General features: G+C 37.5%; 1 protein-coding gene across 1 annotated transcript in view; it reads right to left on the bottom strand.

Annotated features, from left to right (window-relative positions):
* LOC124595775 (sushi, von Willebrand factor type A, EGF and pentraxin domain-containing protein 1) overlaps window positions 1-14,156 on the bottom strand; it is a 152,459-nt gene that overhangs the window by 48,534 nt on the left and 89,769 nt on the right. Inside the window, exons 37-43 of the mRNA XM_047134661.1 lie at window positions 13,997-14,145; window positions 13,708-13,834; window positions 10,562-10,762; window positions 8,900-9,127; window positions 8,631-8,764; window positions 8,133-8,326; window positions 6,458-6,705 (exon numbers count right to left, since the gene is read on the bottom strand). Coding sequence (XP_046990617.1) covers window positions 6,458-6,705; window positions 8,133-8,326; window positions 8,631-8,764; window positions 8,900-9,127; window positions 10,562-10,762; window positions 13,708-13,834; window positions 13,997-14,145 — 1,281 coding nt within the window. The remainder of the gene's footprint in view (window positions 1-6,457; window positions 6,706-8,132; window positions 8,327-8,630; window positions 8,765-8,899; window positions 9,128-10,561; window positions 10,763-13,707; window positions 13,835-13,996; window positions 14,146-14,156) is intronic.

Raw genomic sequence — 14,156 nt, 5'->3', positions numbered from 1 at the left:
CCAATGTTAGCACTGAATAGGGGATCATGGAGGAATTTTATAAGGGGAACTATGCTCCAGACTGAACGCTGAAAGGCATAATCAGTCTTAAATGATGATGATGATAATGATGATTAATGTTATCTTATTTGCAATGTTAATTTATAAAACAGTGGCTGATACTGTTTTTGCATTAATGTTTATCAGCCTGGGTGTGGGGGATTCAGTATAAGGAAAATAATGACAATATTATTACCTCCAAATTCACCTCATTGCTAGCTTTGTAGTGGCTTTCCTTTTTCCTTTGGATATGTGCACTTTTCCTTGTTTCCTACCTTCACCCTGAAGAATGGGTTATAAAATTCCAGCTAGATATTCAACCGTATTTTTAAATTTGTGTATCTCTGAACCATGCTGCTGCTTTTTAATCCCCAATGCAAACAAATGGGTGTTATAAGTTTAACATGTGTACTCGTGCATCTGTCTGTGGCATCGTAGCTCACAAACAAAAGGTCTGAGTTTAAAACAACTTCTTTTGTTTGAAAGCTGTTTCAGTCGGGAAGGTTCTTTGCTATGTTCCATGAAAGCCTGTTCAGCCATCTAAATATCAGCTGCTAAATTAAGTGTAAAAGTGTTTTCCACCAGCACACTCTCTTGATATATGCCACGTAATGCATAAGAGCTACATCAAGTTACACAGTACTAGAATACAGAGGTCAAAAATATCAAAATAAAAGCCTGAGGGAACATATGTTTGTCGTATATAATTGACCAACAATGATGATTTTTGGATTTAGAAATCACACGTTGCAGCACCTGCAAAGCAAAGAAAGGGTGACTGTGACTCAACTGTAAAAAAATAAACATATGCTCTCTCAGACTTTTTTGTAGTTCCTTTTGAGGCCTACAATTCAGTGTTGTTGTTGTTGTTGTTGTTGTTGTTGTTGTGGTCTTCGGTCCTGAGACTGGTTTGATGCAGCTCTCCATGCTACTCTATCCTGTGCAAGCTTCTTCATCACCCAGTACTTACTGCAACCTACATCCTTCTGAATCTGCTTAGTGTATTCATCTCTTTGTCTCCCTCTACGATTTTTACCCTCTACACTGCCCTCCAATGCTAAATTTGTAATCCCCTTATGCCTCAGCACATGTCCTACCAACCGGTCCCTTCTTCTTGTCAAGTTGAGCCACAAACTCCTCTTTTCCCCAATTCTATTCAATACCTCCTCATTAGTTATGTGATCTACACATCTAATCTTCAGCATTCTTCTGTAGCACCACATTTTGAAAGCTTCTATTCTCTTCTTGTCCAAACTATTTATCGTCCATGTTTCACTTCCATACAAATACTTTCAGAAACGAGTTCCTGACACTTAAATCTATACTCGATGTTAACAAATTTCTCTTCTTCAGAAATGCTTTCCTTGCCATTGCCAGTCTACATTTTATATCCTCTCTACTTCGACCATCATCAGTTATTTTGCTCCCCAAATGGCAAAACTCCTTTACTACTTCAAGCGTCTCATTTCCTAATCTAATTCCCTCAGCATCACCAGACTTAATTAGACTACAGTCCATTATCCTCATTTTGCTTTTGTTGATGTTCATCTTATATCCTCCTTTCAAGACACTATCCATTCTGTTCAACTGCTCTTCCAAATCCTTTGCTGTCTCTGACAGAATTACAATGTCATCGGCGAACCTCAAAGTTTTTATTTCTTCTCCATGGATTTTAATACCTACACCAAATTTTTCTTTTGTTTCATTTACTGCTTGCTCAATATACAGATTGAATAACATTAGGGATAATCTACAACCCTGTCTCACTCCCTTCCCAACCACTGCTTCCCTTTCGGGCCCCTTGACTCTTATAACTGCCGTCTGGTTTCTGTACAAATTGTAAATAGCCATTCACTCCCTGTATTTTACCACTGCCACCTTTAGAATTTCAAAGAGAGTATTCCAGCCAACATTGTCAAAAGCTTCCTCTAAGTCTACAAATGCTAGAAGCATAGGTTTGCCTTTCCTTAATCTTTCTTCTAAGATAAGGCGTAAGGTCAGTATTGCCTCACGTGTTCCAATATTTCTATGGAATCCAAACTGATCTTCCCTAAGGTCGGCTTCTACTAGCTTTTCCATTTGTCTGTAAAGAATTCGCGTCAGTATTTTGCCGCTGTGGCTTATTAAACTGATTGTTCGGTAATTTTCACATCTTTCAACACCTGCTTTCTTTGGGATTGGAATTATTATATTCTTCTTGAAGTCTGAGGGTATTTCACCTGTGTCATACATCTTGCTCACCAGATGGTAGAGTTTTGTCAGGACTGGCTCTCCCAAGGCCGTCAGTAGTTCTAATGGAATGTTGTCTAATCCCGCGGCCTTGTTTTGACTCAGGTCTTTCAGCGCCCTGTCAAACTCTTCACGCAGTATCATATCTCCCATTTCATCTTCATCTACATCCACTTCCATTTCTATAATATTGTCCTCAAGTACATCGCCCTTGTATAGACCCTCTATATACTCCTTCCACCTTTCTGCTTTCCCTTCTTTGCTTAGAACTGGGTTTCCATCTGAGCTCTTGATATTCATACAAGTGGCTCTTTTTTCTCCAAAGGTCTCTTTAATTTTCCTGTAGGCAATATCTATCTTTCCCCTAGTGAGATAAGCCTCTACATCCCTACATTTGTCCTCTAGCCATCTCTGCTTTGGCATTTTGCACTTCCTGTCGATCTCATTTTTGAGACGTTTGTATTCCTTTTTGCCTGTTTCATTTACTGCATTTTTATATTTTCTCCTTTCATCAATTATCAATATTTCTTCTGTTACCCAAGGATTTCTACTAGCCCTTGTCTTTTTACCTACTTGATCCTCTGCTGCCTTCACTACGTCATCCCTCAGAGCTACCCATTCTTCTTGTACTGTATTTCTTTCCCCCTTTCCTGTCAATCGTTCCCTTATGCTCTCCCTGAAACTCTGTACAACCTCTGGTTTAGTCAGTTTATCCAGGTCCCATCTCCTTAAATTCCTACCTTTTTGCAGTTTCTTCAGTTTTGATCTACAGTTCATAACCAATAGATTGTGGTCAGAGTCCACATCTGCCCCTGGAAATGTCTTACAATTTAAAACCTGGTTCCTAAAGCTCTGTCTTACCATTATATAATCTTTCTGATACCTACTAGTATCTCCAGGATTCTTCCATTTATACAACCTTCTTTTATGATTCTTGAACCAAGTGTTAGCTATGATTAAATTATGCTCTGTGCAAAATTCTACCAGGCAGCTTCCTCTTTCATTCCTTAACCCCAATCCATATTCACCTACTATGTTTCCTTCTCTCCCTTTTCCTACTCTCGAATTCCAGTCACCCATGACTATTAAATTTTCATCTCCCTTCACTACCTGAATAATTTCTTTTATCTCATCATACATTTCATCAATTTCTTCATCCTCTGCAGAGCTAGTTGACATATAAACTTGTACTACAGTAGTAGGCACAGGCATCGTGTCTATCTTAGCCACAATAATGTGTTCACTATACTGTTTGTAGTAGCTTACCCCCATTCCTATTTTTTTATTCATTATTAAACCTACGCCTGCATTACCTCTATTTGATTTTGTATTTATAACCCTGTATTCACCTGACCGAAAGTCTTGTTCCTCCTGGCACCGAATTTCACTAATTCCCACTATATCTAACTTTAACCTATCCATTTCCCTTTTTAAATTTTCTAACCTACCTGCCCGATTAAGGGATCTGACATTCCACGCTCCGATCCGTAGAACGACATTCAGTACTAAATCAAATTTTGTCTTAATAGTTTAGGCAGCCTATTGCAAGTGAGCGCAGTGGCAGCCCACTTTCTTCCGACCTGATTTTGAATTATCACCACTGCTTATTGTTTATGTTACCTGAATTAGCTAAATATATACTAAAACATAGTCAATGAATATATGTGTGAATTAAAAAAAAGACATAAATCATGTAAGTGAAAAATATCTCATGTCACAATTTTGTATTTTGTCCTGGGAAGCATTTGCGGGAGTGCGGTGTCCCAGAAAGCATTTGTGTGAGTGCGGAGATAGAGTGTCGATCATACTGTGTCCACTAGCAAAATATGAAGTTTAAAAAGCATGAAATAAAACTTAAATTTTAAAAAAACCTGACACAAAAGACCTCTAAAAAATAAAAAAAATAATATGCATTGTCCCTTTAAGTTTAATGTAAGTAGTAATATTTTGATCCAAGCATTGTTACGCCAGGGACCACTAAGTAAATAACGTAAAAACAGAATACATCTAAAAATGACAAAAGTGTGAAATTTAAATGTAAGTCACCTACCAAGGCAACATAGGTAAATATCAAATCTTTGAGTCTGAGTTTTAATTAATTTACTCCAAAAAATTCGCAAAGACACAATCGTCAACAATGCCTGCCCTCACGTGACTGCCCATTTGGGTTGCTGCACTTGGTCACACCCTGTATTCTGCATACTATACACTGCGTGACTCGTACTTTAATGAAGTTGGAGTTAGTACACTATCATAAAGCCAATGCAGTACACAGGCTTCGTAAGATAGGTTAATGCATGAAACAAAATCGTACATTATTACGAATAAATACAATATAAAATAAATAGGTAACTCTATTCATTAACATTGTTCAGCTAATTAAAGACAGATTAGTTTTCATATTTTATATAATAAGTAATCATAACTTCACTAGCTATTTTGAGGAGTGGATGTGGGGCTTGCAGGCCTGGATGAGATGACACCAAACAGAATAGGCATATAACCAGCAATAATGAAAGTATGCTGCTCTGGGAAGGATAGCTACAGTTCTGTTTTTTTATTTACTTAGTGGTCACCCAACATGATGACTCTTGGATCAAAATATTACTACTTATATTAAACTTAAAGGGGCAATATGATTATTATTTTTTACTTCTTAGAGGTTTTTTCTGTCTTTATTTAATTTTTAATTTAAGTTTTTCCTGTTATAGAATCAGCTAACTGCAGGATACTCTTATATCAGAAATATTATAAAAACTGGAATCAGCAGCATATGGTTCTGGTTGCATAAATAATAACAGTATCAACTATTCAATATGACGTATCATGTTGAGACAGAAAACATGTGTTTTTTAGAATATGTCAATGAATTGTTCTACATCTCTGAAGCTTATTTTCTTAAGGAACATATGTCATAATTATACACAAAACCTTCTACAGTGAGAAAGTGAAACAGGTGGATGTAAAACACATGCAATGCATAATTTTTCACAACACAGATGTTCATTGGGAATAACATTTGAAAAACACACAGGAACATACTACAGCACAGCAGTAACAATGTATCATTTGCATAATAAATGCTGATGTGTACCATTGTTCTTCAATTGACTGTATAGTTGTAACTGCAGTACTATCAACTTTGATCTGAAACTTGGAAAACAATTTATGTATGCATGTTGTATCTTTCTATTCATTTTAGCATACAGCAGTGTGGTTTCAGTTGCCTGAGACCGCAGTCGCGTGTGTGAGTTGCGCTTGTGTGTGTGTGTGTGTGTGTGTGTGTGTGTGTGTGTGTGTGTCTGTTGTTGACGAAGGCCAATTGCTGAAAGCTTTAATTGTGAGAGTCTTTAGTTGTGCCTATCTGTGACTCAGCATCTCTGTTATATGGTGAGTGGCAACTTTCCTTCTCATAATATTGTTACATTCCATCCAGAATTTTCCATTGTTTGTTTTCTTACGTATGCTACATAATAGCTACAACGTGAATCTTGAGTCAGATAGCTTACATGTGATTTTTGATGAAACTTCTCTAGATGCATCTGGTTGCATCGTCTTGCGCTTCTTTCCTTTTATCATTCTCACAACTAAGTTATTTAGTCTTTTCCTCTAAGCAGCTCACTGCATAACATAATCAATGATGGTTCACAGTTACCACTATCTTTTTACAGTCACATTCCTCTGTGCTGAGTGCTATATAATGTGATGACTTGATTTTTCAGAATCTCTGTTATTTACATATTCTATTCTTTTCGTACCACATGTGTTTTCCACCTCAGTATGAGTACATAAATTTTCTACATCTGTATATTCCTTCTTCTAGATTTCCATTAACACAGTAACACAATCTGTTTATCTCAATTATTTGGTATAACCTTGTCATATTTCAGTTGTCTCCCTCCCATGTTACTGCCTCATCTGTTTCTCTTCATCCATCTATGACTTACTATTCTTGAAAATATCCATTCAACTTCTTCTATGCCATGTTATGTTGTGAGTGAGGACTAATGATAAAACACCCTAAAATACTGCACTGCTGAAATGTTGTCTAGAAAACACAAGCACTATCACTCTCTCTAAGTAGATAAATTGTCTTCTTTAGCCTAGCCTGTTGGCTACAGATATTTATCTAAATACAAAAACAGCTCATTACATATGTGCAACACAGGACTAGCTGCCTTACACTTACCAGTGTATCCTGCAGGACAAATGCATGTGTATCCAGGACCATGATCAATACAAGTTGCTCCATTTTGGCAAGCTCCAGCTGCACATGCATCATATTCATACTGACAGCCGATCCCTGTGTAATCAGCAGGACAGGTACAGTTGAGACCTGACCCAAAGTCTTGGCAGCGACCACCGTGCATGCAAGGATTACCTATACACCTCTCTGGTGCAGTTTCACAGTGTTTTCCATCAGTACCAGAAGGACATCTGAAGAAAAAAATAGTTAGTCACATGATTTCATGTTCCAAAACAGTATGCAATGAAAGCAAAAATAATCAAATATTTATCTAGTTCTGTATTATAATTTCTGCAGAAGCAAGATCCTAGCACCATTTAAGAAATTAGTTTCATTTTAGTTCACCAATGCTCTTCCTTCATGTACAACATGAGCATTGAATGCTATGCTTTCTCTCTCTCTCTCTCCCTCTCTCTCTCTCTAAATGTTACACTCCGATGATTATAGGCACCTCAGTAGGGAGAAAATGGTAGAAGGTAAGAGAGAAACAATGAAAAATTGTAGAAGAGGTGTGAGAATAGAGGACTTGCTATTGACAGTCACTGGGTAGGAATGACTCCTATTGCTGAAAACAGCAGACAAGTATTATTGTTACTGATATTACTTTACTAGACTTTTCACCATGGCTTTGCTTGTGTATGCGTTCAACACATGTACTGCACGCATCTCCTCCACACCCTCTTTCTGTCTGTCTCCATCTCTCTATCCAACTCATCCTTCAATCTCTGTCATCTGTCCACCTCCTACTTCCCACTCACTCTGTCTCTCAATCTCCTCTCTCACCCTCTCTGTGTCCATCTCCTCCACCCCCTGTCTCTCTCCATCTCCTTCCCCCCACTCGCTGTACCTCTCCTCCTACCCCTCTCTCTGTCTGACTCCTCCCCTACCTCCTCTGTCTGTCTATCTCATACTACTCTACATGCTCTCTTCCCATACAATCCTTCCCCTCTCTCACTGTCCGTTCCCTCCTCCCCCTCTCTCAGTCGATCAGCTCCTCCTCCCTCTGTGTCTACCTTCTGCCTCCCCTCTCTCACTATTCATCTCTTCCCCTCCCCCCTCTCTACTCAACTGCACCCATCTGCGCATGTAGTTCATGCAAGGTTTGCTAATACTACCTGCACAACATGTCTGTTGTACACAGGAGCCTAAGTGTCAGGGTGGTGACAAACAATTTTTTGTCCGTATATCTGCTACTACGGGAGCTAGGAGGTCCTAATTTCCATAGTACCGACTCTCGTACACAAACAGTATGTGTACTAAATTTGATTGAAATCAATACAGTAGTTTAGGAAGAGATGCTAGACATACACACATACATACATACACCCATCCTGCTTTTGTATATACAAGGATGTTTATTATTATTACTACTATTAGTATCATCCATTACCCTTTTGACTGGTTTAAAGCTATTTGACATTTCTTTCTATCTTGAGGCAATCTTTGAAGCTCACCATATCTGTTACATTAAGATCCTAATAACTTATGCAAGATGTATGTATTGAAATCTTTTCCTATATTCATCAATGGGGAGATGACATGATTGCAATGTGCAGTGAGGATAATATGTAGTAAAAAGTAAACAAATAAGTAATTTACTTCAAAAGCATCAACTTACACGCAGAAAAAGTCTTGGAATAAGTTGATGCAATGAGCATCATTTTGGCAAGGCTGAGCTTGACAGGTTCCAATGTCTGACTCACAACGGGCCCCTGTCCACCCTGGAAGACATGAGCAATGGAATCCACCAACTTCGTCCTTACAAGTTGCTCCATTCAGGCAAGGAGAGGAGGCACAATCATCAATATTCACCTGAAATTTTATTTAATTTGATATTAACTCCATAGTATCATGTTTAATATGGTTATTGTTCTGTATAAAGTTAATATTTCTGGATTTTACCTGTGATACACAAGAGAACTTTCTTTCCTATGTCACTACACACAGATATTTCTTTTATGTAACATAAGAAATAAGAGTATTCATTTTCCTAAATTATATCATCACAAGTATATCACCTTAATACCCAAATACTGCTATATTCTTATTGCTATAATACTACTTTATCACATATTTTAGTTACTGTAGATAACTTTTAAAAATATTTCCTGCCTACCTCACAGAAGTGACCAGTAAATCCTTCACGACACTGACATAAAAATTTATTGTCAAGGTCAACACACTTTTCAGTACCTTCGGGGCTGCATGGTTCACTGAGACATTCATTAATTTCTGTCTCACATTGTAGGCCTGCAGAGGAAGAAATAATAAATATCATGTATGGAATTATAGAAAACTATCAGTATCATTAAATCCACAAATTTACAACCATAAATGACACTCACATTGACCATCATAATGAGGAGACATACAAGTAGTACTTACCAACAAATCCTGGTCTGCATCTGCACAAAAAGCCTTCTAGTGTGTCCTGACAGGTAGCTCCATTCTGACATGGCTCTGAAGCACAATCATCCACTGTATGCTGACATCTTTTACCAGTGTAACCCGGTTCACAGTTACAACTGAAGCCATTTACTTCATCCAGGCACTGTCCATCATTCTCACAAGGAGCACTTGCACAGTCATTTATATTGATGTCACATGCAGAACCTATATAAAAATGAACAAAATACTAACCTGTCCATATAATTCAAAAACAATTTTTTCATTTTCATAATTTTATTCTCCTGATCAAACATGTCATTTTCCTCAGAAAATGTCGACTTTGACAGAAATAGTCACTTGGGTAGCAAAGTATGTATGCAAAACGTGTGTAATTTTTTGTCCAATATGGGTGATATTAGTGAGCATATTAAATTAATAACAGTTAACTGGCAAAGCATTTGCAGTGAAGTTAAAGATGACACCTTTTTTCAAGATTGCACCCCCTCCCCCACATAACACCAGCAAGTGAGAGTTGGTTGAATCTTGAGTGGAAAGCAGGTAATTTTCAACAACACACAGGATATCATCTGCTGGAGAGATACTGTCTACCTGACTCCTCATGAGGTGGAGTGCTTAAAACAACAGGTGGAAACATTAGGTCTGACCAGGTTCAACTTATCACCAGTGTGATCTGCATCCTTTTTAAGGAAGAAGATGTGACACTATTTATACTCTTGGCACAGTGTTGTAAGATATTACAATACTTCCTTAAGCTCACATTGGACAGCTTGAATATGTTGCGAGGTTTTGACAGGAAAATTTATTCATCATTGAGCCCATGATAAATCTTTACTGGGCATCACTCCTTGCATGGTGACATTAGTTGGTAATTTGATGTCCTATACTTTTTTATTTTTATGTATATTAGAGTCATTACTGGCATCCTATAACTACTAAATAATTTAAGAGAATGATGTAACAAGAAGTTGGCATCATTCTGCCCCTTATGATTCAAAGAATGGAAGAATGCTTCAGTGAATGGGTTCAATAACAGTTCCCAATAGAAAGATTTCATTACCACGAGTGATAAAATACATTGCTTTATATCTCCTGTTTATAAATCAATAATTTCTTGATTCTTTGGCTAATTTAATTTTTATTACCACTCAAAATACGAAAGTTATTTTTAAACCATTTAATTAGATATAAAAAACAAATTTCAGAACAATCAATGGAATCACTTTTTATTTTACATCGTGTAGTGGCATCATAATTTTTGGAATGTGAGTGAACTCTTTATCTGTAATGGGTTACACCTCTCATTACATTTATTGAGATTTTAACATGTAATATTGAATTCTGCACTACTTAATTACGCAAAAAATCAAATCACGAAGAAAATCCCTGCACATTTGCCATAGATCTTTATAAACATATCTGGATGGTAATTCTTCTTTACTGTTATGAATATGTGGCAAACATGATGAAAAATCATGTAAGAAAAAAATTAGAAATTATGTATATTTAAATGTGAGCCAGATGACTGCAATTTTGTATGATTTTTATCTTGAGGTATCAATAGACTATTACTTCCCTTTTTATATAAAGGTCTATATTAAACAACAACATATATTTGGTTAGAAACTAATGTGACCTTACCTGTCCATCCAGGATGGCAAATGCATTGGTGTGAAAACAGCCTGTCAACACACAGTCCATGCTGACAAGGATTTGAACTACACAGATCAATTTTAACATGGCAACGTTTTCCTGTGAATCCAGGAGGGCAGGAGCAGCTGAAATCTGCTATGAGATCAGTGCAGTTAGCACCCAAAAGGCAAGGCCGCTCAGCACAGTCATCTGAAATAAACAGTGTTAACTGCATTTTTCTTCTTTGAAAAATATGTGCCTCATTTACAACATCACCATATCTCCTGTTACTTATTGGGAAAAATATTGCACAAAACAACTTGTTCTATAATCCTTAAATATTAAGTTCATTCTTAGAGTAAAAGTATTTGTCCGTTATTAACATGTTGCACATCATACTCATTTTCTTTGCTAAGTTTAGATCTTTGCTCAATACGAAATGAATGATATCTTTGCTTAGTGGATGGTCTTTGCAGTGTAAACAAAAATATTGAATCTAAAGTGCATGTGTGAAGCTCAGACTGATATAACGAATATTATGAAGTGTACATTGTGTGTGCTATTTGCATGGCAACAGCTTACACAGTGTCCTGGAAAAAGCATAACACCATGGCAGTACAATCAGAACTTATGTAAATGTATACAACTATTATACATATGCAAGCTTTCAGAGCCATTAGCTCCTTCTTCTGGCAGAAGGGCTTGAGGAGAAGGAAAAGGGGTGAAGGAAAAGGACTGGAGAGGTTTAGGAAAAGGGGTAGGTTTCGGAAAAGTCCCCCAGAACCACAGGCAGGGGAGACTTACCGGATGGGATGAGAATGGCAGACTGATTATTGAGGTCTGCACCGGATGAGATTTGAAAACCTGAGAGTTTAAACGTGGAAGATAGGGGTAATATGGAAGACAGAGATTACTGCAAAAACATTCTGTATGAGTTAATAAGAGTGAAAAGATAAGTGCACTGTAAGTAACAGAGGTGAGAGTGGGGACGGTGAAAAATAATTAGGTCAGAAAATGAAAGATGTAGGAAACTAAAACAGAGTGAAGAAAGGAGTAGTTACTGTGAAGAATTGTTGAGATGGAAGAAATTAATATCAATTAAGGCCAGGTGGGTGGCGAGAACCAAGGACATGTAGTAGCACAAGTTTCCACCTGTGGAGTTCTAAGAAACGGGGTTTTCTGGGGGAAGAATCCAGATGGCATGTGTAGTGAAACAGGCACCAAGGTCACGACTGTCATGTTGTAGAGCATGCTCTACAACAGGATATTGTGTGTTGCCGGTATACACCCTCTACCTATACCTGTTCATCCTAACCAATAACTTGGTGGTAGTCATGCCGATGTAAGAGGTCGAACCGTGTTTACATAACAGCTGGTATGTGATGTGTCGTTTCACAGGTTGCTGTCCCTTTGATAGTATATGTTTCGCCAGTTACAGGGCTGGTGTAGGTGGTGGTAGGAGGCTGCATAGGGCAAGTCTTGCAGCAGGGACAGTCACAGGGGTAGGAACCATAGGGTAGGGAGATAGGTGCAGAAGGAACATAGGTTCTGACATGGATATAGCAGAGACTGGGAGGGCAACAGAAAGCTATTCTAGGTGTGGTGGGCAAAATCTCAGACAGACTGGATCTCATTACAGGGCATCATTTTAGGAAGTCATGGCCTTATCAAAGTAGCTGATCAATAGATACAAGACCAGGATAATACTGAGTGACAAAGTGGTGTGCTTCAAAGTTGTTTTTAGGAGGAATGAGGAGTACCAGGAATGGATGTGATGTCCAGGAAATCTGCTTTTGAACTAGGCTGGTGGGGTAATTATGTCCAGTGGACGCTGAGGTGAGGATGGTGGGGTAGTGCTGTAAGGGTCTGCATCTGAACAAATACATTTGCCTCGAATGCCAAGGCTGTATGGGAGGGAACATTTGATGTGGAAAGGATGGCAACTGTTGAAATGTAAATACTATTGTTTGTTATTAGGTTTAATGTGGATAGAAGTGTGTAGCTGGCCTTTGGTAAGGACGAGATGAACATCAGAGAAAGTGGCATGGGATTCGAATAGAACCATGTGAAATTTAATTGGAAGAAGGTATTTAAAGATTTCAGGAATTTTAATACATCAGTCTCATCATGAGACCATATGACAAAGATGTCATCAATGTACCTAAACCAAACCAGGGAATGAAGGCTTATGGATCTCAGGAAAGACCCCTCCAAGCAACCCATGAAAAGGAAGGCATAGGAAGGAGCCATCCTGGTTCCCAGGCCATACCCCTGATCTGTTCATACGCTTGTCCTTCTCCTGCCACTGCTTGGCGAGTAGATTTTTTTTTTATCTATACAGTCACATTATATTTTTAAAATTGATTATTTTCATTGTTATGTATAAGACTATTTCAACTTATACATAAATAAATGCAGGCACAGTAGCATGCTTTTACTAGCGAAACAACAAGTGCTACTAAATATTCAATATTACTGTGCAGTGATATGCCAGTGATAAATCATCTATGTAATGAGAAACTTTAGTCATTTCAAGATGAGCATGAATGCCCAAAACTGGTTATGGCACTGAAATAAAGCATCTTAAAAGTATATGTGTCTGGCTGCGTTACTCCTCAACAATCACTGACAGCCACAGAGACCACAAAATAACATTTCTATGAGTTTACTTGATATATTGAAACATGATTTGTATAATTTCATGTTCATTTCATTGCAAAAGAACAATGATCAATGGCTACGTTCACTACCTTATGAACATATTTAGTGTCACCAGTGACGTGACATTACTAAGAACACGTCTACATTCGACACATTGATAACATGTTTATTTCATGGAATACAGTGAAAAGTTTCAGCAAATTATCAGGCAAAAAGACATTATTATGTTATTTTGAAACCTTTGGACTGATGTTAGTTGACAGAGGCTAAATTATGTCAGAAAAATTTATAAAGAAAGAGACTGCAGAATTTTACATGTGTGTTACACATTAATTATGACCATTAAATTAAGAATTTATTAAAAATACTGCAGCAATTTATATTAAGAGTTGTAGCTGTAAGCTCTCTTTCTGCTATAATACTCATCAAAATTAAATTATTCTTGTATATTATAATGCAACATCTGGTTCCATCAGTCAAACAAGCATTATTACCTGTGTTAATTTCACATTGCTGCCCTTCCCAACCTGGCAAGCACTCACAGCGATATCGCCCTTGTTGCAAAGCAACACAGGAACCGCCATTTGCACAAGGGTTTCCGCTAGCTGTGCAGGGATTTATCTAGAGCAGATAATGGATATTTCACTTACATTAACGAAGATACTGTATTAAAAAAACTGCTATAAAATGAAGTAAATTTATTTGCTTGAAATTATCCACCAAATGAATTAACTAGTTACTAGTAGTATCCATACAAAACAGTAAAGAAAACAAAATAGTTACTGTTATATCACAATCCAAGCCAGTGTAGCCAGAGCGACACAAACAAGTGTAATTATTGATTCCAGGTTCATCTTTGCACATTGCCCTCTCAGGACAGGTATCATTCCTACAGTCAGATTTTTCTTCTTGACAGTTTATACCACTGTAGCCTAGAAAGGGT

Source organism: Schistocerca americana, chromosome 2, assembly GCF_021461395.2.
Source record: "Schistocerca americana isolate TAMUIC-IGC-003095 chromosome 2, iqSchAmer2.1, whole genome shotgun sequence".
NCBI classification, from domain to species: Eukaryota; Metazoa; Arthropoda; class Insecta; order Orthoptera; family Acrididae; genus Schistocerca; species Schistocerca americana.
Note: the sequence above shows the minus strand (reverse complement) of the source record. Positions and strands in the feature narration are given on the sequence as shown.